Source organism: Eucyclogobius newberryi, unplaced genomic scaffold, assembly GCF_026437365.1.
Source record: "Eucyclogobius newberryi isolate DKJ021-1_F unplaced genomic scaffold, fEucNew1.0.hap1 SCAF_17, whole genome shotgun sequence".
Lineage (NCBI taxonomy): Eukaryota > Metazoa > Chordata > Actinopteri > Gobiiformes > Gobiidae > Eucyclogobius > Eucyclogobius newberryi.
The window spans coordinates 10,916,963-10,941,266 of record NW_027315801.1 but is presented as its reverse complement, the minus strand read 5'-3'; the positions used below and the strand labels follow the sequence as shown (position 1 = coordinate 10,941,266).

The 24,304-nt window shown below is 42.6% G+C and overlaps 2 protein-coding genes across 2 annotated transcripts; both read left to right on the top strand.

Moving 5' to 3' along the window:
• The first annotated feature begins 41 nt into the window (after positions 1-41).
• LOC140362849 (acidic mammalian chitinase-like) lies at positions 42-10,297 on the top strand. The gene is made up of 11 exons (XM_072449099.1): positions 42-153; positions 228-254; positions 826-1,030; positions 4,677-4,733; positions 4,816-4,981; positions 5,052-5,176; positions 6,998-7,121; positions 8,525-8,707; positions 8,792-8,908; positions 9,012-9,144; positions 10,062-10,297. The coding sequence occupies exons 1-11, from the start codon at positions 63-65 to the stop codon at positions 10,295-10,297; spliced, it is 1,464 nt and encodes a 487-aa protein (XP_072305200.1). The 5' UTR covers positions 42-62.
• Positions 10,298-16,633: 6,336 nt separating this feature from the next.
• Positions 16,634-22,978, top strand: LOC140362847 (acidic mammalian chitinase-like). Its single transcript, XM_072449098.1, has 11 exons — positions 16,634-16,701; positions 16,788-16,814; positions 17,386-17,590; positions 19,320-19,376; positions 19,459-19,624; positions 19,701-19,825; positions 20,442-20,565; positions 21,070-21,252; positions 21,337-21,453; positions 21,555-21,687; positions 22,732-22,978. Exons 1-11 carry the CDS (start codon positions 16,677-16,679, stop codon positions 22,965-22,967), a joined length of 1,398 nt encoding a protein of 465 aa, XP_072305199.1. The 5' UTR covers positions 16,634-16,676; the 3' UTR covers positions 22,968-22,978.
• The last annotated feature ends 1,326 nt before the right edge of the window (positions 22,979-24,304 follow it).

Below are 24,304 nucleotides of genomic sequence, written 5' to 3'. Positions count from 1 at the left end.
TTTTGTTTTGTTTCTACTCTTTTGAAAAGGCCATAGTCTAATGTCCTATTGACATTTGCTTAATGTTATTGATTAGTAGGTATGTTTATAAGTTGGTGGTTTTGTCTGCTTGGGAAATAACATTCACAATGAGGACCCTACTTCTGATTGCAGGTATGTGAGTATGAGGTGTTTTTACCTTCTCTTTTTGGTTTATCATTACTTAGATACATTCTTATATTTTCCAGCTCTCTCTATTGTTTGTAACAGATTAGGTGAGTTTGATGCTTCACTTGATTGTTCACTGCACTGCCACAAATGAAAATGAATACAAATGATTTGAATTCAGAATATCTTTGGAGTTTGAACTGGATTTATTTAGTTAGTGGACTAGTTTATCTAATGAATTTCATTTCTAAATACTTTCAATAAATATTTTGACTTCATATCTGCTATATAATGTAGGAAAACTGCACTCAAATCAAAACAATGCATGTTTAAAGGTGCAATATTTAATTCCTGATGATTTATATGGGGATATCATTGCTTTGCCGGAAACCTTCCACAATAGAGCATTAAACTTGTATGTTTCCATGGAGACAAACAAATGGTGCTACTTGACTAAATTACAGGCAAGTCCGCGCACAGTAAGAATGCATGTTTTTAGCGTTATAAACACCTGTAAAGGAATAAATGCAAGATGGATACGTTTAATGCCATTCCATGGAACATTCCAGGCAAAGCAATAACATCTTTATGGAAAATAAGTCAGTGGCAGACTGACTTCAAATCATTTTACCTGTTAATTCATTTTCTTTGTGAACATATTTTGCTTCTCGGCTCAAGTCTCAGCCACTCGACTCGTGTGCTATTACACAAACTGGTCACAGTACAGGCCGGAGGCTGGCAGGTTTGTGCCAGCCAATGTGGATCCAAACCTATGCACTCACTTGATCTACGCCTTCGCCGGCATCAGTCAGGAAAATGCATTGGTCACTGTGGAGTGGAACGACATTGACATGTACAAGGAATTCAATGGACTAAAGCAGAGGTACGTTTCAGCGGAATATCATGTGGAAAGATACATGCAAAATAATAATGTTAAAGGAATAATAGATGATGTTTGGCGCGCAATCTGAGTCTCATTTCCTCATGGCGTGGACAGCCGAGTAGTTCTCCCACATATCATTCCTTGCGTGCAACTGTACACCTGCTGCCTCGTTCCCAGGATAGCAGCATGTTTCCCTGGCTGTGCATAAGATAAGACAAGATAAGATAATCCTTTATTGTCCCACATGGGGAAATTTCATTGGTGCAACGCAGGTAGATACAGAGGCAGATACAGAAGAAAAGAACAGATCACATCGCTTATAGGAAGTCTGAAAAACACTTTCAGTAGAAGATCTCCTATAAACAAAAACTCCCATAGACAAATAAATAAATACATAAATACCATTGCATGTGATCACGACAGTAATTGCACATGAATGTGTCACGACAGCGCATAGATTGCACATGAATTTCACAGTAATTGCACATGAATCACAACAGCAATTGCACATACGACGGAATTGCACATGGCTAGGCCAGCACTGCGAGTGTTCAGGACTAACAGTGTTTGTCTGACAGCAGCAGGAAGGAAAGACCTACGAAACCTCTCCCTTCCACAGCGAGAGTGGATCAGTCTCTCACTGAAGCTGCTCTCCAGAGCGGACAGAGTGTCCTGCAGGGGGTGACACTCATGGTCCAGCATAGATGTGAATCTAGCCAGGACCCTTCTGTCCCCCACCTCCTGCACCGAGTCCAGAGCGCAGCCCAGGACAGAGCTGGACTTCTTGATGACTTTGTCCAGTCTCTTCCTCTCCCTCTCTGTGATGCTGCTGCTCCAGCAGGCCACACCGTACAGGAGCTGATGCCACCACAGAGTCATAGAAGGTCTTCAGGAGTGGCCCTGTCACTCCAAAAGACCTGTGTCTCCTCAGGAGGTAGAGCCGACTCTGGCTCTTCCTGTACAGTGCGTCTGTGTTATGAGTCCAGTCCAGTTTGTGGTTCAGATGAACACCCAGGTACTTGTATGAGTCCACTCTCTCAATGTCCCGTCCCTGGATGTTCACTGGTGAGGGCGCAGTGGGGTGGCGTCTGCGGAAATCCACCACCATCTCCTTGGTCTTCCCCGCGTTGATGAGGAGGTGGTTCCGCTGACACCAGTCCACAGCGGAACCAGGAGAGGACTGGGCCAGTCCTCTGTACTCCGCGTCATCGTCGTCCGTGATGAGTCCGATGATGGCAGAGTCGTCAGAAAACTTCTGCAGGACACAGCTGTCCGTGTCATGTCTGAAGTCTGCAGTGTAAAGGGTGAAGAGAAAGAGCGCGAGGACAGTGCCCTGGGGCGCCCCCATACTGCAGGTCCGAGTGTCAGACACACAGTCCCGGGCTCTCACAAACTGGGGTCGGTCCGTGAGGTAGTCCAGGATCCACTCTGCCAGGTCATACCCCACACCAGCAGTCTCCAGCTTGTCCCTCAGGAGCAGTGGCTGGATGGTGTTGAAGGCGCTGGAAAGATCGAAGAACAGGATCCTCACAGAGCTGCCAGGCTTCTCCAGGTGAGAGAGAGAGCGGTGCAGCAGGGAGATGACGGCGTCCTCCACTCCGATGCCAGGCCGATATGCAAACTGCAGCGGGTCCATGGCTGAACTCACGGTGGAGCGGAGGTGGTCCAGGACCAGCCGCTCCAGTGTCTTCATCAGATGGGACGTGAGAGCCACTGGCCTGAAGCTGTTGAAGTCCTTGGCGCGCGGTGATTTAGGCACAGACCTGTGGTACCACCCTCAGCTTCAGGCTCATGTTGAAGACATGCTCCATAACTCCACACAGTTCATCTGCGCAGGACTTAAGGAGCCTGGGGCTGATGCCGTCAGGTCCTGCTGCCTTCCTCACTTTAATCCTCTTCAGCTCACTCCTCACCTGTGCTGCTGTGACAGTCAGTGGTTGGCAGGGGGACCGTGTGCTGGGGGGATGGGTGAGTCCAGGCGAAGTGGGGAGCTGATGGTCCGGGGCAGAGAAGCGAAGAGGAACAGATGCAGGGAGGGGAGGGAGCATGCAGCTGTGCGTGGTTGATATGCCGGTGTGTGTTTAGCAAATTCCTTCAGTGTAAAGTACAAAAATGACGATAGAGAAAGACTGTATTCAAGCTCAGAAGAGACGGAAATCTGCGGAGACGAGAGATGTGATGTGATCTGTCGCGCTAATAAACAAACGCAAGTGTAGCAGCGGGGCTGTTGCGTGCTTTTGCACGAGGTTTGATGGCGGCCTCTTGGAAACAGGAGGGTGGGGGGTGAGTTTTTAAAATAGGACTAACAGTCGTTTGAGTTCTCAAATTGGTGAAAAATACTCTATTATTTTAATGTGATTTTAAAGTGCTTCTGACAAGTTCTTGTGTTTTACTAATATGAATTAGTTTGGTGGGATAGAACCTGTGATAGATATTTATCATAGTTCAACAAGTTGCAGTTTGTGAAGAAGAGGTGTATTAATTACAGGAAGTAGAGCTTATTACGTCATTGAGCAACATTATATTGAAGATGTAGGGACATGCAACTGACACATTTTCTGACAGTTGAAACAAATAAAAAGAATGAAAAGGTGCATCATGTATAATTATTTATCAAATCATAACTCATTTATATGGATTTGGACCTGGTCTGCTGTATAGTTGCTAGGTAGTGTCATGGGTATGGTGAGGACCCAAAAGCGGCACAGGCAGGTGGAATGCAACTTGGTAATGACCTTTATTTACAACAGTAGATTTTAACAGTTTATACAAAGTCAGATCTTTTAACTGGCTGGCAGGTCCAGTGTAAGGTGGTTTAGCCACAGAGCCGAGCAGGCGTCTTACCAAGAGGGAACAGGCAAAAATCGTGGTCGAAGACAGAAGGCTGAGGTAATATCCAGGGCAGAGATAAAGCAGGCAAGGTCAGCAACAGGGAATAAGTCCGGGGGAAAACGCTGGAAAGTCAGGCATAAGAGGAGACAGGAGCAGGCAGCCAGAGCTGTATCAGGTGAGGAGTTGGCCTGATGAGGAGGTGTGGCTGAGGAAAGACACCAGCAGACAGGAGATGAGCAGGTAGATGAGCAGACTGTGACAGGTAGCAGTGGTGGAATTACCTCTACCCATGTCACATATGCTGCTACATTTATCATTAAGTAGAATAATAGGGATACTTAGGTGTAATTATAGACAACCAATTAAACTTAAAATAATGTCAAACCTGTCATCAGAAATAAAGGCAAGCATTACTTGTTTCAGGGTAATCAAAGATTGCTTGTCTCGTGCCCGTGTCTTTGTCAGATATCACCAGCATCTACTTTACTTTTATCTAAACTTAAAATGTTACACATTGCTGTAATTTAAACTGTGTGAATCTTGCATCTAAATGTTTGACATGTGTAAAGTGAGTTTGTGTGAAGACTGAGCAGAAGTGTGTGGATGTGTGAGACTATATTACTGCTCTATTATATATTTGGTCTTTTTTGACATGTCCACTGCACTTATTTAAACTCATTTAACACAGGATTTAGTGAAATCTGATTTGTTAAAACCCCTTCTAGGGACTGGTGTTGAAAATTAGCCTACAGTAAAACAAAAAATGCTCACTACTTTTTAGTGAGCATTCTAATCAGTCATGTGCACTTTACAGGAACCCGAATCTTAAGACGTTGTTAGCAGTCGGAGGTTGGAACTTCGGATCAGAAAAGTAAGAACAATCCAATATAAACCTGTGTTGGTAAGTGTTCTTTAAACTAGTTTTGAATTCACATGGATTAAATGGTCTGCAGATTCAAGGCGATGGTCTCAACGCAAGCCAACAGAAATACATTCATCCAGTCCTCCATCAGGTTATTGAGGGATAACGGTTTTGACGGCCTGGATTTGGACTGGGAATATCCGGCTGCGAGAGGAAGTCCTCCAGAAGACAAGCAGAGATTCACCCTGTTGTGTAAGGTAAGGAAGAGTGGCAATGTCCTGTATTTGTATTTGTAATTATAGATTAACTGCTCTAAGTTTTGTACAGGAACTCCACGTGGCCTACGAAGCTGAGGCTGCATCCACAAGACGTCCCAGATTGCTGCTGTCTGCCGCTGTGCCCGCCGGAAAAGCCCATATTGATGCTGGTTATGAAATAGCAGAAATCCCAACGTAAAATAGTTGGAAATTGTTTGAAATGAGGGTTGTAGAACCAGAATGTTCTTTTCTCCCATAGTTTGTCCTTAACATTCTAATGTAGGGAGCAGGGATGTCACGGTATCGACCTGCAGCATTATTAGGCCCGAGCGCCACAAGCTGGGCGAGAGGCCTATTAGTTCCGTAAGGCCGTGCAAAGCACGGCTGCGAAAGTGCGCACATTTGCCCACTTCCAAACACTCAATAAAGCACTCCTCCACTCATGCAAGCCACGTGCATACTAATTAGTAGGAAAATGGAACATTACCGCTGTAAACGGGCAAAGCCCGTGCAAAAGTGTGCACTAAACAAGCGCTTTATATCATATAAAGCACTCATTTGCGCTAAGTAGCGCACAAATACGTTCCCCATCTCTTGCATGTTCCGTGCATATAAGCATGTAATGCAAAAATTTAACATTATTACTGTATAGAGGGCCAAAAACACTCAAAATTAACGAAAGTACCCATCAGTGACCAGGGACCCACACCATGATACCTCAAGCGCTCGAAAATGTATAGTTTGATATTTGAAAAATGCGAAACATTGTTTTTGCATCAGAATATTATTCTTTCTTTCTTTCTCTTTCTTTCTTTCTCTCTTTCTTTCTTTCTTCTTCTTCTCGGGACCAACCCCCCTATTTTTCACCCAGTGAACATTGACGAAAAGTCACAAAAATTTGCACACCTCTAAAAATCGTGCCGAGGAGTGGGACATCAAAAGTTATTCAAATTATTTTGATACCTGTCACGGTCTCTGTGCGGTGAAGCCGCAAACTGTATGTAGAATTTCAGAAATTTCCCAAATTTTAAATTTGTTGCTGTTTGCACAGATAAAGTCCAAATTGCGTCAAATTAGAATCAGTTGTTAAACTTTTTGCCCTAAACCTACTTGAAGTGAAATTAATTCATTTGGCGCGACAGCGCCCCCTAAGATTTTATATCGAGGTTAAATGTTTAGTTTTGCTAAATTTTACGAAAGTTGACACAAAATTCAAATTTGGTCTCCTGATCAAAAAAGTCAATGAGAGCCATGTCATAATTGTTACGGCTTTGCCGTAGCGATGACAGAAACCTCCCATGTTATTCCAATGGGGAAATCGCCAGAACATGCATACACTTTATACTTTCACAAACTCCTCCTAGGGCTTAGCCCTATTAACCTGAAATTTGGTGAGACTCATCTTCAGGGGTGGACCATCAAAAGTTATCCACATTTTTATTCAGAGAGTCACATTTAGCCAAGATTTCAAAATAAAATTGCTTTTTGAATGGTAAAACAAAGGGGAGAAGATGTGACAGCGTTACAAATTCAGCAGTAGGTGTAATAAAAGGACATTTTTACCATATTCACAATTGTTGCACTACAACCGAGCAACAGTGAAATCATTAATTTGCTTTCTTTCACAGGTCTAACGGATCATCATTCCTCACTAGCTTTAGGAAATCAAACTTTCTGAATGAAAAAGTAATATTGTCACATAAACTGACAGGCTGATAAAAAAGTACTTTACAGTTTGAGGTTCAAATCTTTGACATAAAATGGACCACAAAAGGGCTCATTTTATACCCTTGTTTTAAAGATTATACAAGACGTTTATGTCTCTTTTTGTGGTCATTTTTAATAGTTTTAATTATACTATATTATTTTTACATATTTCCCATCCCTCTTCTTCTGTAATTCACTGGTTCCTTTTTAAGGTAACATTTTTGGACCTTTCACAATTTCATTTTATATTTTAATTGTGAACTGCAATAATTTAAAACTCAGATTAATGTTGTGTTATTGTGTGATCAGATACTTGGACTTCATAAACGTGATGACGTATGACTTCCATGGCGCCTGGGAGAGTGTCACTGGACATAACAGCCCTTTGTACAAGGGATCCCACCAGACTGGGGACAATGTCTATTTAAATACGGTGAGTAACTAAAAAGCAATAACACTTTCATCAGTTCCATAGACGGGCACTGCAAAAAGAGAGGGATTTTATTTTAACATCCTCTAAAAATGATATACATAACAAAAACAAAAGAACAAGGGCCAAAATCTCTTTTACTCTAAATAATATCAATGGCTGCGGTTACATTCACGCTCAAAATCTGATTATTATCAGATTTTGATTGTTTGTTATAACTTTTTTTTTAATCAATCAATCAATTAATCAACCTTTTATTTAAGGAGCCCTTTACAACACTTAAAGTGAGCTAAGTGCTTCACAATTAAAATCAAGGCAGTACAAAAAATAAAAACTTAAGTAAAAACAATCTGTATAAAATAAAGTGTCATTACATTACAAAGTGTTAAAAGCCAGTCTGAATAAATAAGTTTTAAGTCTAGATTTAAAAAGGCTAAAATCTGTGATGGTGCACATGTCGGGGGGGCAGTTTGTTCCAGACTCTGGCTCAGGGGACGGCCAGCAGAAACTGATTTGTTGACCTTAGAGCCCTGCTTGGGTTTTGGACAGCCAGAAGATTGGCCAGATAAGGAGGTGCCAGGCCATTTAGAGCTTTTAAAACAAAAAGTAACATTTTCAATAAATTCTAAAAGAAATGGGAAGCCAGAGGAGAGCAAAAAGAATCGGGGTGCTGTGTTGACGTCTGGGTGTGTTAGCCAATCAAGCTCCTCCTATTATTTGTTTAATGCAGGAGCGTCTGGGACAAGGTTTGAACTTCTCGAGTCGAGTTTTTGGCCAATCCAATCACAGCTGCTTATTTGTGCCGTGAGTCACAAAAGCAGAAGACGTTTTGTCATGGAAAGAGACATACACCGATGCTATTCCGTAACACATCGAGAACACAATTCAACTTAGAATATGAAACGACACAGAAATCAGACATTTGTATGGCAAGCTTGGGAGAAAACGCCGGGACTGATCACGCAGGCTGTGGTACGCAGCCTGCGTGATCCTCCTGCGTCTCACCCCGTTTTTTTCCATGCTGGTTGGTTTTATTAGATATTCTGGAATAGGCGGGTCACATTTCTCATTGGTCAGCTTCACATCAAGGCACTTGTTTTACAGCTGGTATTTTTCCTAGAGATCAAGCCTTGGGTGATGTTTACCCAAACTCCTCTGGGCTGTCACACCCCCTCGGGTAAACATCCTTTGGCCCATCTTTACGACCCCTTCACAAATGCAGTTTGTCACAGACCCGTTCTTCTCTTAGACTAATGATGCAGATAAAATACATCACAGAAATATAATCATATATTCACATTTTATCACACGTTTCCTCTCAAATATCGTTCAGAATTAAATCTAAATTCTCTTTGTTGATGTCTTATCTTTTGATGGCTTTCAAGTTTAAATGTTTCTATTTGTAGGACTTTGCTATGACTTACTGGCGAGACGGAGGCGCTCCTGTCGAGAAGCTGAACATGGGTTTTAGCACATACGGACGCGCTTTTCGTTTAGCCACTCAGTCCAGCCAACTGGGAGCTCCAGCCAGTGGCCCTGCAAGTGCTGGCAAATATACGAGAGAAGCTGGTTTTTGGTCTTATTATGAAGTAAATTCATTCACATTAACAGTACAACATTACCTGCATTCAATTATGTGTTGTATAATTCGGTTAATCCTACACACTTTCCAGATTTGCCCTTTTCTACAAGGAGCCACGGTTCAAATGATTCCGGACCAGAAAGTTCCTTATGCCACTAAACAAAATGAGTGGGTTGGATATGATAATAAAGACAGTTTTCAGACTAAAGTAAGTTATTGTTTTTTGTTTTTTTGTTTTTTTTTAAATCATTGGCCCTGTACTGAATATAAATGGTTAAATTCTAAATGCGGTTTTCGCTGCCTTCATCCAGGTCCAGTATCTTAAAGAAAAAGGGTTTGGGGGAGCTTTTGTTTGGTCTTTAGATTTGGATGATTTCGCCGGTTTGTTCTGTGGAGTGGGAAACTATACCCTCACCAACACCCTCCGCTCCCTCTTGGCAACAGGTAGGAAAGAGGTATTTTTTAAAAGGGTCATTTGCTGCTTTGATGTGACTTTTCAAACACTTTGGGTACGTTTGCATTCATTGCTATGTCATGTATTACAAATGCTTCAGTAAGAGGATGATGCTCTATCTGCGCACTCATTTTCACAGAGAACGCTTGTATTTAAGTAAGCTATGTCCCAATGTCTGGAGCACTTAATATTATCCATACTTTAAAATAAAGTCCAAATTTTTCATTTTGACTTTATTTGGTGTATTTGTACCTATTGTAGATATAAATTATAGTTTTGCACCAATTGAGCCGTTATTTGTGGAGAAAACTTTTGAGTTCAAATCCCCACTCCGACAATGAACTGCCTGTCCTCCCTTCTCTCTCATCCCCCAATGTCATGCTCACCTTACCTTTCCAAAAAACATTTTTAAACGACAAGTAGTGACAAACTAGGGACACTAATTACAGTCAAAGTTTATGCATAATTTGCACGAAGAAACAACTTTTTTGACATTCTAAACTAATTCAAGTAATGCTCTCATATATTTTTATATGTTTTTGCCCACTGTGTAATTCCCCAGTGTGATGTCATCAATTACAAACAGGAAGTGAAATTATAAACCTAAAAAAATAGCAATTCTGGGATAACGTTGTAATTTTTGGCAACCTTCAAAATACATCTTAAAACGTCACAATTTTACAATTATTCCCAATTATTGACACAAAACCAAACAATGAAATCCTAAATTCACACACTCTGCATCCGAGGCTTACTTTTTTGAAGTATTTATTGAAATAGTTTAATTTTTACTTCAAAAAATGTCACAATTACTTTATTTTAGTTCTTGTGATTATATTGAGACCTGAATAATGGTGATTATTGATTGAGCCACAGATACATTTTTTTTCTTTTCTCTCTCACACAGGAACAACAAACCCATCTCCTCCACCAGGCAGAACCACGCCCTCTGTCGAGCGTTCAACCCCTGGGAGTGGGAGTGGGGACAATTTCTGTGCCACCAAAAGCAGTGGGCTCTACTCTAAGCCTGATGCCCCAGAATCTTTCTACAGCTGTGCCCATGGAATAACACAGATCCTACACTGTTCACCAACTTTAATATATAAGGACAGCTGCAAGTGCTGCGATTACAGGCAGTTATGATCTGAAAACATGACATGAAACTAATGCATAAGTAATAATAAACAATGTATCAAAGTAAAATGGATCTCTGCACTTTAAAATAAAATAAGATCTGCCGGTGGAGGAAGAAGCCGGACAGACTTGGCAGACCCAAGCGCATTGTTATGGTCTGTTGGGAACGTCTTGCGGAGCCCTCTGTCAGCAGGGTCTTCAACTCACACCTCCGGGAGAGTTTCTCCCATATCCCGGGGGAGGCTGGGGACATCGAGTCCGAGTGGATCATGTTCTCGACCACCATTGTCAATGCGGCTTCTCTGAGCTGTGGTTGCAAGGTCTTCAGTGCCTGTCGCCGCGGGAACCCCTGAACCCCTGATGTAGTCAGGCTGAAGAAGGAGGCCTATCAGGCCGCTTTGGCTTGTAGGACCCCTGAGGCCGTTGACGGGTATTGGCAGACCAGGCGAGCCGCAGCTTGTGCTGTCGCAGGGGCAAAAACCCGGGGTTGGGAGGAGTTTGAGGAGGCCATGGAGGAGAACAATCGGTCGGCCCCAAAGAAATTCTGGCAAACTGTCCGGCGTCTCAGTAGGGGGAACCAGTCACCAACACCGTTTACAGTGCGAGTAGAGACCTGCTGAACTCTACTGGAGATGCCGTTGGACGGTGGAAGGAAAACTTTGAGGACCTCCTTAATCCCACTGTCATGTCTTCCGAAGAGGAAGCAGAGACTGGGGACTCTGAGGCTGACTCGTCCATCACCCAAGCTGAAGTCACTGAGGTTGTTGGCAAACTCCTCAGTGGCAGGGCTCCGGGGGTGGATGAGATCCGCCCTGAGTACCTAAAGTCTCTGGATGTTGTAGGACTGTCTTGGCTGACATGTCTCTGCAACATCGCGTGGTGGTCGGGGACAGTGCCTCTCGACTGGCAGACCGGGATGGTGGTCCCTCTGTTCAAGAAGGGGGACCAGAGGGTGTGTTCCAACTACAGAGGAATCACATTCCTCAGCCTTCATAGTTTTTCTGTACAGAATTTCTAGGCGCAGTCAGGGGTTGGAAGGGTGTCCGGTTTGGGGACCACAGGATCTCATCTCTGCTGTTTGCAGACAAAGTTGTCCTGATGGCTCCATCAAACCCGGACCTGCAACATGCACTGGGACGGTTGTGTGATGCGGCTGGGATGAGAATCAGTACCTCCAAATCCGAGGCCATGGTTCTCAACCGGAAAAAGGTGGCTTGCCCTCTCCAGGTGGCTGGGGAGTCCGTGCCCCAAGTGGAAGAGTTCAAGTATCTCGGGGTCTTGTTCACGAGTGAGTGAAGGATGGAGCGTGAGATTGACAGGTGGATCGGTGCTGCGGCTGCAGTGATGCAGTCGCTGCATCGGACCGTTGTGGTAAAGGAGCTGAGTCGAAAGGCAAAGCTCTCGATTTACCGGTCAATCTACGTTCCTACCCTCACCTATGGTCATGAGCTTTGGGTAATGACCGAAAGGACAAGATCGCGGATACAAGCGGTCGAAATGAGTTTCCTCCGCCGGGTGGCTGGGCGCTCCCTTAGAGATAGGGTGAGGAACTCAGTCACACAAGGAGAGCTCAGAGTAGAGCTGCTGCACCTCCACGTCGAGAGGAGCCAGCTGAGGTGGCTCGGGCATCTGTTCTGGATGCCTCCTGGGGGCCTCTCTGGGGAGGTGTTTCGGGCATGTCCCACCGGGAAGAGGCCACATGGAAGACCCAGGACATGCTGGAGGGACTTTGTCTCTCGGCTGGCCTGGGAACGCCTCAGGATCCCCCCGGAGGAGTTGGAAGAAGTGTCTGGGGAGGAGGAAGTCTGGGAGTCCCAGCTTGGACTACTGCCCCCGCAACCCGGCCCCGGATAAAGCGGAAGAAAATGGATGGATGGTGTTACGACCACCTGGCTCAACGGCAGCCAAACAAAGAGGGGAGTCAACACAGCACTCACAATAATTAACAGTATCTTTTATTATATGCTGCCACACAGCACAGCAACCAGTCCTGGGGCGCGGCGAGAGAGAGGGAGACTGCTCTCACCAGCCTCCCTTATTTCCAGGCTGGCTCAACTCAGGCCAAACGATCCTCAGGTGTGTTAAGAGGGACCTGCAGTGGAGAGAATCACTTGGCAACCAGGAGAGGGTGCTGACTCCCACTGCCCAGGGAGCTGACACCCCTACAGAACCCCTAGGTTCGTAACAATGGATAAAAACAGAGATAAATTAGATGAAATGACTCCTCGCCCTGAACCATGTGCAATACCTGTAAATAAGAGTGTTCTATTTTGTTTTTTATTCTGTTTACTTACCTGCTAATAGTATTACCTATTACCTAGTCTTGTGCTAGCAATTTTACTTTATTTTATTTTATTGTGTCCCATATAAATCCATCAGTAAATTTAGAAAGGTTCACAGCTGTTGATCAAGCAGAGATAACTTATGCTATTAGGTCCTCTGAAACCTCAACTTGTGTCCTAGAACCGATTCAAAGCAGACTCCTCAAAGATACTCTCCCCCTAAGATAGACTTTATTCTAAAAATAATAAACACTTTTAGAATTGTGTTCATACACGTTGTTATTTATGTGCACTTTATGTTAATGTATTATTTTGTTGTATATTTGACCACTTCCCGTTGTGACCACTTCCTCTACCTGATGTCCTGGCGCAATATGTTTTCTCGCTGTTGTGACAGTCGCCATGTTTTGCTCTGCACATGTTGGAGAATTAAAGTGGAACAAAGAAGCTGCAAGTGTGTGTTCTTTCAGAAAAGATGAAAAGATTCAGGCGCGACACTTGAGGAAGATGGCAAAGGTTGGTCTTCAGCGGTGATGAAAATTACTACAAACTTTGGGAAGTAACATTTCTCGGCCACTTACGAATAATAGGGCTGAAAGATATTATCCTATCGACCGCTGAGCCTGATGCCGACAAAGTCGTTAGAGTGTTATGCGGAACTCATCAAAAATCTCCACGACAAAAGTTTATCCCTGGTCATGCAGGACGCAGCTGATGACTGCAAAAAGGCCCTTAAAATATTACGGGATCACTAAGCCAGTGAGGGCAAACCCTGAATCATCGCGCTATATACGGAGCTCACATCCCGACAAAAGAGACCAGCTGAACCTGTGACGGAATATATAATACGAACTGACAAAGCAGTAACAGCGCTCAAAAATGCAAATTAAGTCGTGATGGCCTCATTATCGCCATGATCCTAAAGGGACTTCCAGAAGGGTACAAACCTTTTTCTATTCACACAGCCCAAAGCAAAGAGGACATAACATTCACACAGTTTAAGAGTGACCTGCGGAGTTATGAAGAGATGGAGAGGTTTGAAAATAAACCAAAAGAAGACAATGTGATGAAAGTAAACATAACTTCAATCACATGTTATGGATGTGGGAACCGTGGGCACATCGCCAAAGACTGTCCTCATAAAACTGCCCCAAAGTGGTGTACTTATCACAGAAGTTCTACACACAGTGATGAGACATGCAGAAGGAAGAATTAAAAACAAAGATGATGCTAAACAGATGGCTGAAAAACAAGAAGACAAGAAAGAAGAACAACCCTTTGTGTTCAAAGTAAGCAATAGACTAATACCCACTGACATAATGAAAGAGAGACTAATGGTGGACTGTGGAGCCACCTCACACATCATTACAGAGATGAACAAATTCAGGCAGTTTGACGAGATCTTCGACCCTGGGAAGCACTACATGGAACTCGCCGATGGATCCAGGACCAACAACGTGAAGGAAATCAAAATGACTCAGAAAAAGTACATTGAGAAAATGCTTCAACGTTTTGGCATGTCTGAGTATAAACCCAGGTCCAGACCTTGTGAATTAAAAACAGACACTACCTCAAATGAAGAACATGACAAATGTGAGACTGTTAACTCAAGAGTGTATCGTGAGATTGTGGGCAGTCTTATTTATGCCATGACTAGCACTAGAGCAGACATCATCTGGGTGGTCAGTAAACTGTCACAAAGGTTAGCACAACCAAAGAGAGAGGAGTTGGTGATGGCAAAGCATGTCCTAAGGTACTTCAAAGGCACAAATGACTTTGAGCTGGTCTTTAAGAAAAATAATGAACTAAATCAAATAGCATTTAGTGACTGACTGGGCGTCCTCAGTAACAGACAGACGCAGAGCGACAGGGTACTGTTTTGCTCTTTCAAAACAAGGTCCAGTGATATCTTGGAAATTAAAGAAACAGTGGCAAACAACTTGTGAACAATGTTCCCTCTAATTGTTCACGTGTCTGGGCAAATACACAAGCTCTCTGAGCACACTGAGGACCACTGTGAGCAACATCAGATGTGCACACACCAGTATCACAACTATGGATCATAGCAAGTTACATTAAAATAATCAAAATACAGCAGTCATTTCCATTAGTTTACTTTTATTACAAGAAATTAGGCCCACTTGAAATGAAAAATACAAAAATCCTGTTGTTCATGAGATGTATAGTAGTTATATGTGAGAGTCCTGCTCTGGCCTGTGGTCCAGTGGCACAAGCCATTCCGTCCTTAAAAAAACGCATTTCTTTTTTACTTTGGCTTGGTGAGTGGATGTGTTCCAGGCGCTGCCCGTTCGTTTCACCATGATAAGAGGTTGCGTCTTTTGCAAGGTTGGCAATCTTGGTCTATTTTTTTGTTATTTTACTCTTGTACTTTTGCATTACAACACTGGAAAAATAAAGACGAACAAGAATGTAACTTACCTGTGACTGATTTTCACGTCTTGGCTTTTGATAGATTTCCCCGTTCCAACTCCTGAAGTGACTGTGGCTCCTACTGACAACGCTGAAGAGACGACCCCTCCCACCACCGTAACCGCCATCTCGACCACCGCCATCTCGACCACCGCCATCCCGACCACCGCCATCCCGACCACCGCCATCCCCCCGACCGTAACCGCCATCCCGACCACCGCCGCCCCAATATCGTCGTCATCCGCAACAACTACTGCCTACCCAACCACTGCTGCTACCATGACAACAACACCGCGTGTGTCCTATAGTACTGTAACACTGGTTAGGTGTTCCGTGGGTGCGGCTGATTTTCAGCTTGTAAAGTTCTTAATTGGTCCTGGATTCCTTGCAACTGATCTTCAACAGTAGGCATTGTCATCGAAAACACAGTCTCTGGGGACTTCTCTGTTGGCTTGACTGTAGATCGGGAGCTGTAAGTCTCTCCAATCTTCTGTGCCGATTGCCGTTTCCATATAGTCGTGTCTAAATTAATTTTGTTTAAACATTTTTTTTTTTTAAAAACACACTGACTGCTTGATCCTGTCAACAACGCCAAATGTAACACTGGTTAGGTGTTCCGTGGGTGCGAGTCTGCTTTAATTACAAAGCAAGCCAGTCAGTGTGGGTCAAAGCCTTAAAGGCAGCTTTTATTTAAAACAATATAAAAAAGTTTGATTAATTGGTGAGTGTCCACTCTAGCTGGGGAGGGAGAGGCATACTATAATGACAAAAACAAACAAGATTAAAGCAAACAAACCATTACCATAACATAAAACACTCAGTGCCACCATCACCAATAACTATAAATAAAATCACCCACTAAAGTGGACCCACACAAACTACTGTTAAAAACTTGTTTAAAATAAGCAATATAAAACTGTATAAAAACAAACTATATAAAACGGCAATCCGCACTTCGCCTGTAAACACAATGCGGTTGCAATGTTTAAACAGTAACTAATTAGTAACTAATTAAACAGTTTCATTAAAATAAAATATAAAAGCGTACCTTTAAAAACACAGGACTTTAAGACCCTTTAAAAAGTATTAAATATACAAATCAGTCTTTTTACAAACAAATGTTAAAACATCAAGATCAATCATCTCACCAGCCACCACCATGTGCTCCGGCCTGCCCAGGAAGAGCAAGTAACATGCCCGACCCCTGACCTTTATGATCTCATGTCACATGACTGAGCTTGCCTTGCCATAGTACTTTCTGTGTTGGGAAGGAAAATGGACTTTATGCAAACAACAACAACAAAAATACCTACCTTCAATGTTTGAACGGGGTGGAGTACTTTCGTCTATGCCTGTCAATCAAGTTTTCATGGTCTGGTGCCAATGTTGTGATTGGCCTTTAGAAGATTGGTAATTTGTTTGGTTTATACGGTAATTCAGAGGTTGTTTTCATGTTATGCGAAATCATACACAAATAATCATTTATTGGCTAAATCACATCAAAATAAAGCAGCTGAAGAACCAGATTATTGCAGATGAAGTCTGTGTTTTTTTTTTTTTTCTACTCTTTTGAAAAGGCCATAGTCTAATGTCCTATTGACATTTGCTTAATGTTATTGATTAGTAGGTATGTTTATAAGTTGGTGGTTTTGTCTGCTTGGGAAATAACATTCACAATGAGAACCCTACTTCTGATTGCAGGTATGTGAGTATGAGGTGTATCTAAGTAATGATAAACCTTCTCTTTTTGGTTTATCATTACTTAGATACATTCTTATATTTTCCAGCTCTCTCTATTGTTTGTAACAGATTAGGTGAGTTTGATGCTTCACTTGATTGTTCACTGCACTGCCACAAATGAAAATGAATACAAATGATTTGAATTCAGAATATCTTTGGAGTTTGAACTGGATTTATTTAGTTAGTGGACTAGTTTATCTAATGAATTTCATTTCTAAATACTTTCAATAAATATTTTGACTTCATATCTGCTATATAATGTAGGAAAACTGCACTCAAATCAAAACAATGCATGTTTAAAGGTGCAATATTTAATTCCTGATGATTTATATGGGGATATCATTGCTTTGCCGGAAACCTTCCACAATAGAGCATTAAACTTGTATGTTTCCATGGAGACAAACAAATGGTGCTACTTGACTAAATTACAGGCAAGTCCGCGCACAGTAAGAATGCATGTTTTTAGCGTTATAAACACCTGTAAAGGAATAAATGCAAGATGGATACGTTTAATGCCATTCCATGGAACATTCCAGGCAAAGCAATAACATCTTTATGGAAAATAAGTCAGTGGCAGACTGACTTCAAATCATTTTACCTGTTAATTCATTTTCTTTGTGAACATATTTTGCTTCTCGGCTCAAGTCTCAGCCACTCGACTCGTGTGCTATTACACAAACTGGTCACAGTACAGGCCGGAGGCTGGCAGGTTTGTGCCAGCCAATGTGGATCCAAACCTATGCACTCACTTGATCTACGCCTTCGCCGGCATCAGTCAGGAAAATGCATTGGTCACTGTGGAGTGGAACGACATTGACATGTACAAGGAATTCAATGGACTAAAGCAGAGGTACGTTTCAGCGGAATATCATGTGGAAAGATACATGCAAAATAATAATGTTAAAGGAATAATAGAGGCTTTTTGGTGTGTGCAACTGCACACCTGCTGCCTCGTTCCCAGGATAGCAGCATGTTTCCCTGGCTGTGCATGCGTGGTTGATATGCCGGTGTGTGTTTAGCAAATTCCTTCAGTGTAAAGTACAAAAATGACGATAGAGAAAGACTGTGTTCGAGCTCAGAAGAGACGGAAATCTGCAGAGACGAGAGATGCAATCCGTCGCGCTAATAAACAAACGCACGTGTAGCAGCGGGGCTGTTGCGTGCTTTTGCACGAGGTTTGATGGTCGGCCTCTTGGAAACAGGAGGGTGGGGGGTGAGTTTTTAAAAAAAGGACTAACAGTCGTTTGAGTTCTCAAATCGGCGAAAAATACTCCTTTTAATGTGATTTTAAAGTGCTTCTGACAAGTTCTCGTGTTTTACTAATTATGAATTAGTTTGGTGGGATAGAACCTGTGATAGATATTCATCATAGTTCAACAAGTTGTAGTTTGTGAAGGTGTATTAATTACAGGAAGTAGAGCTTATTAAGTCATTAAGCAACATTATATTGAAGATGTAGGGACAATTTACATGCAACTGACACATTTTCTGACAGTTGAAACAAATAAAAAGAATGAAAAGGTGCATCATGTATTATTATTTATCAAATCATAACTCATTTATATGGATTTGGACCTGGTCTGCTGTATAGTTGCTAGGTAGTGTCATGGGTATGGTGAGGACCCAAAAGCGGCACAGGCAGGTGGAATGCAACTTGGTAATGACCTTTATTTACAACAGTAGATTTTAACAGTTTATACAAAGTCAGATCTTTTAACTGGCTGGCAGGTCCAGTGTAAGGTGGTTTAGCCACAGAGCCGAGCAGGCGTCTTACCAAGAGGGAACAGGCAAAAATCGTGGTCGAAGACAGAAGGCTGAGGTAATATCCAGGGCAGAGATAAAGCAGGCAAGGTCAGCAACAGGGAATAAGTCCGGGGGAAAATGCTGGAAAGTCAGGCATAAGAGGAGACAGGAGCAGGCAGTCAGAGCTGTATCAGGTGAGGAGTTGGCCTGATGAGGAGGTGTGGCTGAGGAAAGACACCAGCAGACAGGAGATGAGCAGGTAGATGAGCAGACTGTGACAGGTAGCAGTGGTGGAATTACCTCTACCCATGTCACATATGCTGCTACATTTATCATTAAGTAGAACAATAGGGATACTTAGGTGTAATTATAGACTACCAATTAAACTTAAAAATAATGTCAAAACCATGTCATCAGAAATAAAGGCAAGCATTACTTGTTTCAGGGTAATCAAAGATTGCTTGTCTCGTGCCCGTGTCTTTGTCAGATATCGCCAGCATCTACTTTACTTTTATCTAAACTTAAAATGTTACACATTGCTGTAATTTAAACTGTGTAAATCTTGCATCTAAATGTTTGACATGTGTAAAGTGAGTTTGTGTGAAGACTGAGCAGAAGTGTGTGGATGTGTGAGACTATATTACTGCTCTATTATATATTTGGTCTTTTTTGACATGTCCACTGCACTTATTTAAACTCATTTAACACAGGATTTAGTGAAATCTGATTTGTTAAAACCCCTTCTAGGGACTGGTGTTGAAAATTAGCCTACAGTAAAACAAAAAATGCTCACTACTTTTTAGTGAGCATTCTAATCAGTCATGTGCACTTTACAGGAACCCGAATCTTAAGACGTTGTTAGCAGTCGGAGGTTGGAACTTCGGATCAGAAAAGTAAGAACAATCCAATATAAACCTGTGTTGGTAAGTGTTCTTTAAACTAGTTTTGAATTCACATGGATAAAATGGTCTGCAGATTCAAGGCGATGGTCTCAACGCAAGCCAACAGAAATACATTCATTCAGTCCTCCATCAGGTTATTGAGGGATAACGGTTTTGACGGTCTGGATTTGGCCTGGGAATATCCGGCTGCGAGAGGAAGTCCTCCAGAAGACAAGCAGAGATTCACCCTGTTGTGTAAGGTAAGGAAGAGTGGCAATGTCCTGTATTTGTATTTGTATTTGTAATTTTAGATTAACTGCTTTAAGTTTTGTACAGGAACTCCACGCGGCCTATGAAGTTGAAGCTGCATCCACAAGACGTCCCAGATTGCTGCTGTCTGCCGCTGTGCCCGCCGGAAAAGCCATTATTGATGCTGGTTATGAAATAGCAGAAATCCCAAAGTAAAATAGTTGGAAATTGTTTGAAATGAGGGTTGTAAAACCAGAATGTTCTTTTCTCCCATAGTTTGTCCTTAACATTCTAATGTAGGGAGCAGGGATGTCACGGTATCGACCTGTAGCATTATTTATGATTATTGTGGGACAAAATATCACAATTTTATGATTATTTACGATTGTTGCTCTACAACCGAGCAACAGTGAAATCATTAATTCGCTTTCTTTCACAGGTCTAATGGATCATCATTCCTCACTAGCTTTATAAATCAAACTTTCTGAATGAAAAAGTAATGATTTTGTCACATAAACTGACATAGGCTGATAAAAAAGTACTTTACAGTTTGAGGTTCAAAGCGTTGACATAAAATGAACCACAAAAAGGCTCATTTTATACCCTTGTTTTAAAGATTATACAAGACGTTTGTCTCTTTGTGGTCATTTTTAATTATATTGTATTATTTTTTTACATTTCCCATCTCTCTTCTTCTGTAATTCACTGGTTCCTTTTTATAGGTAACATTTTTGGACCTTTCACAACTCAAAATATATAACATTTAGTATATTGTGAACTGCAATAATTTAAATCCCATAGATTAATGTTGTGTTATTGTGTGATCAGATACTTGGACTTCATAAACGTGATGACGCATGACTTCCATGGCAGCTGGGAGAGTGTCACTGGACATAACAGCCCTTTGTACGAGGGATCCCACCAGACTGGGTACAATGTCTATTTAAATACGGTGAGTAACTAAATGGCAATAACACTTTCATCAGTTCCATAGACGGGCACTGCAAAAAGAGAGGGATTTTATTTTAACATCCTCTATTATAAACAAAAGAACAAGGGCCAAAATAGGTCACTCTAATATCAATGGCTGCGGTTACATGGCTCGGCCAGATAAGGAGGTGCCAGGCCATTTAGAGCTTTTTAAAATGAAAAATAAAATTTTAATTTTAATAAAATTCGAAAAAAAATTGGAGGCCAGAGGAGAGCAAAAAGAATCGGGGTGATGTGCCAATCAAGCTCCTCCTATTTGTTTAATGCAGGAGCGTCTGGGACAAGGTTTGAGGAAATAATAACTTCTTGACTTTTTGGCCAATCCAATCACAGCCGCTTATTTGTGCCGTGAGTCACAAAAGCAGAAGACGTTTCCTCTCAAATATTGTTCAGAATTAAATCTAAATTATCTTTGTTGATGTCTTATCTTTTGATGGCTTTCAAGTTTAAATGTTTCTATTTGTAGGACTTTGCTATGACTTACTGGCGAGACGGAGGCGCTCCTGTCGAGAAGCTGAACATGGGTTTTAGCACATACGGACGCACTTTTCGTTTAGCCACTCAGTCCAGCCAACTGGGAGCTCCAGCCAGTGGCCCTGCAAGTGCTGGCAAATATACGAGAGAAGCTGGTTTTTGGTCTTATTATGAAGTAAATCCATTCACATTAACAGTACAACATTACCTGCATTCAATTATGTGTTGTATAATTCGGTTAATCCTACACACTTTCCAGATTTGCCCTTTTCTACAAGGAGCCACGGTTCAAATGATTCCGGGCCAGAAAGTTCCTTATGCCACTAAACAAAATGAGTGGGTTGGATATGATAATAAAAACAGTTTTCTGACTAAAGTAAGTTATTTTATTTTTTTATTTCATTTTTTTCAATTATTGGCCCTGTACTGAATATAAATGTTTAAATTCTCAATGCGATTTTTGCTGTCTTCATCCAGGTCCAGTATCTTAAAGAAAAAGGGTTTGGGGGAGCTTTTGTTTGGTCTTTAGATTTGGATGATTTCGCCGGTTTGTTCTGTGGAGAGGGAAACTATACCCTCACCAACACCCTCCGCTCCCTCTTGGCAACAGGTAGGAAAGAGGTATTTTTTAAATAATGCTTTGATGTGACTTTTCAAACACTTTGGGTACGTTTGCATTGCTATTTCTTGTATTACAAATGCTTCAGTAAGGGGATGATGCTCTATCTGCGCACTCATTTTCACAGAGAACGCTTGTATTTGAGTAAGCTGTGTCCCAATGTCTGATGCACTTGTTGGCAACCATAAGGAGCACTTAATATTATACATACTTTAAAATAAAGTCCAAATTTTTCATTTTGACTTTATTTGGTGTATTTGTACCTATTGTAGATATAAATTATAGTTTTGCACCAATTGAGCCGTTATTTGTGGAGAAAACTTGTGAGTTCAAATCCCCACTCCGACAATGAACTGCCTGTCCTCCTTTCTCTCTCATCCCCCAACGTCATGCTTACCTTTCTTGTAATAAAGCCTTCGGCCAAACTTTTTTTTTAAATGACAAGAGACAAACTAGGGACACTAATTCCAGTCAAAGTTTATGCATAATTTACACAAAGAAACAACTTTTTGACATTCTAAACTAATTCAAGTACTGCTCTCATATATTTGTATATGTTTTTGCCCACTGTGTAATTCCCCAGTGTGATGTCTTCAATTATAAACAGGAAGTGAAATTATAAACCTAAAAAATAGCAATTCTGGAATAACGTTGTAATTTTTGGCAAACTTCAAAATACATCTTAAAACGTCACAATTTTACGATTATTCCCAATTATTGACAAAACCAAACAATGAAATCCTAAATTCACACACTTTGCATCCGAGGCTTACTTTTTTGGAGTATTTATTGAAATAGTTTAATTTTTACTTCAAAAAATGTCACAATTAGTTTTTGTTATTTTAGTTCTTGTGATTATATTGTGTCGCCTAAGGCCCGAAGTCACTGGGATAGGCTCCAGTCACCCGCGACCCCGAAAGGGAACAAGCGGTAGAAAATGGATGGATGGATGGATGGATGATTATATTGTGACCTGAATAATGGCGATTATTGATTGAGCGACAGATAAAAAAAAAATGTCTCTCTCTCACACAGGAACAACAAACCCATCTCCTCCACCAGGCAGAACCACGCCCTCTGTCGAGCTTTCAACCCCTGGGAGTGGGAGTGGGGACAATTTCTGTGCCACCAAAAGCAGTGGGCTCTACTCTAAGCCTGATGCCCCAGAATCTTTCTACAGCTGTGCCCATGGAAGAACACACATCCTACACTGTCCAACAACTTTAATATATAAGGACAGCTGCAAGTGCTGCGATTACAGGCAGTTATGATCTGAAAACATGACATGAAACTAATGCATAAGTAATAAGTAATAAACAATGTATCAAAGTAAAATGGATCTCTGCACTTTATAATAAAATAAGACAGGTCAACCAATCACCACCTGGTGGTGAGTTGGATCCGCCGGTGGAGGAGGAAGCCGGACAGACTTGGCAGACCCAAGCGCATTGTTAGGGTCTGTTGGGAACGTCTTGCGGAGCCCTCTGTCAGCAGGGTCTTCAACTCACACCTCCGGGAGAGTTTCTCCCATATCCCGGGGGAGACTGGGGACATTGAGTCCGAGTGGATCATGTTCTCGACCGCCATTGTCAATGCGGCTTCTCTGAGCTGTGGTTGCAAGGTCTCCAGTACCTGTCGCCGCGGGAACCCCCAAACCCGGTGGTGGACACCGGAGGTAAGGGATCTAGTCAGGCTGAAGAAGGAGGCCTATCAGGCCTCTTTGGCTTGTAGGACCCCTGAGGCCGTTGACAGGTATTGGCAGACCAGGCGAGCCGCAGCTCGTGCTGTCGCAGAGGCAAAAACCTGGGGTTGAGAGGAGTTCAAGGAGGCCATGGAGGAGAACAATCGGTCGGCCCCAAAGAAATTCTGGCAAACTGTCCGGCGTCTCAGTAGGGGGAACCAGTCACCAACAACATTTACAGTGCGTGTGGAGACCTGCTGAACTCTACTGGGGATGCCGTTGGACGGTGGAAGGAAAACTTTGAGGACCTCCTTAATCCCACTGTCACGTCTTCCGAAGAGGAAGCAGAGACTGGGGACTCTGAGGCTGACTCGTCCACCACCCAAGCTGAAGTCACTGAGGTTGTTGGCAAACTCCTCAGTGGCAGGGCTCTGGGGGTGGATGAGATACGCCCTGAGTACCTAAAGTCTCTGGATGTGTAGGACTATCTTGGCTGACATGTCTCTGCAACATTGCGTGGTGGTCGGGGACCGTGCCTCTGGACTGGCAGACCGAGGTGGTGGTCCCTCTGTTCAAGAAGGGGGACCAGAGGGTGTGTTCCAACTACAGAGGGATCACACTCCTTAGCCTCCAGGTAAGGTCTATTCCAAGGTACTGGAGAGGAGAATCTGGCCGAAAGTCAAACCTCGAATTCAGAGTGGTTTTCGTCCTGGTCGTGGAACACTGGACCAGCTCTATACTCTCCATCGGGTGCTCGAGGGTTCATGGGAGTTTGCCCAACCAGTCCACATGTGCTTTGTGGATCTGGAGAAGGCTTTCGACCGTGTCCTTTAGGGGTGTCCTTTGGGGGGTGCACCGGGAGTACGGGGTCCGGGGCCCTTTGCTCAGGGCTGTCCGGTCCCTGTATGACCGGAGCAGGAGCTGTGT

Excerpts from the sequence above, each read along its gene's own strand:
- LOC140362849 (XM_072449099.1), top strand. The coding sequence starts at position 63 with ATGTTATTGATTAGTAGGTATGTTTATAAGTTGGTGGTTTTGTCTGCT. Across the intron at positions 4,734-4,815 it reads TGGAACTTCGGATCAGAAAA|ATTCAAGGCGATGGTCTCAA; the intron begins GTAAGAACAATC and ends AATGGTCTGCAG. Across the intron at positions 9,145-10,061 it reads CCGCTCCCTCTTGGCAACAG|GAACAACAAACCCATCTCCT; the intron begins GTAGGAAAGAGG and ends TCTCTCACACAG.
- LOC140362847 (XM_072449098.1), top strand. The coding sequence starts at position 16,677 with ATGAGAACCCTACTTCTGATTGCAG. Across the intron at positions 16,702-16,787 it reads AACCCTACTTCTGATTGCAG|CTCTCTCTATTGTTTGTAAC; the intron begins GTATGTGAGTAT and ends TATATTTTCCAG. Across the intron at positions 17,591-19,319 it reads TTCAATGGACTAAAGCAGAG|GAACCCGAATCTTAAGACGT; the intron begins GTACGTTTCAGC and ends TGCACTTTACAG.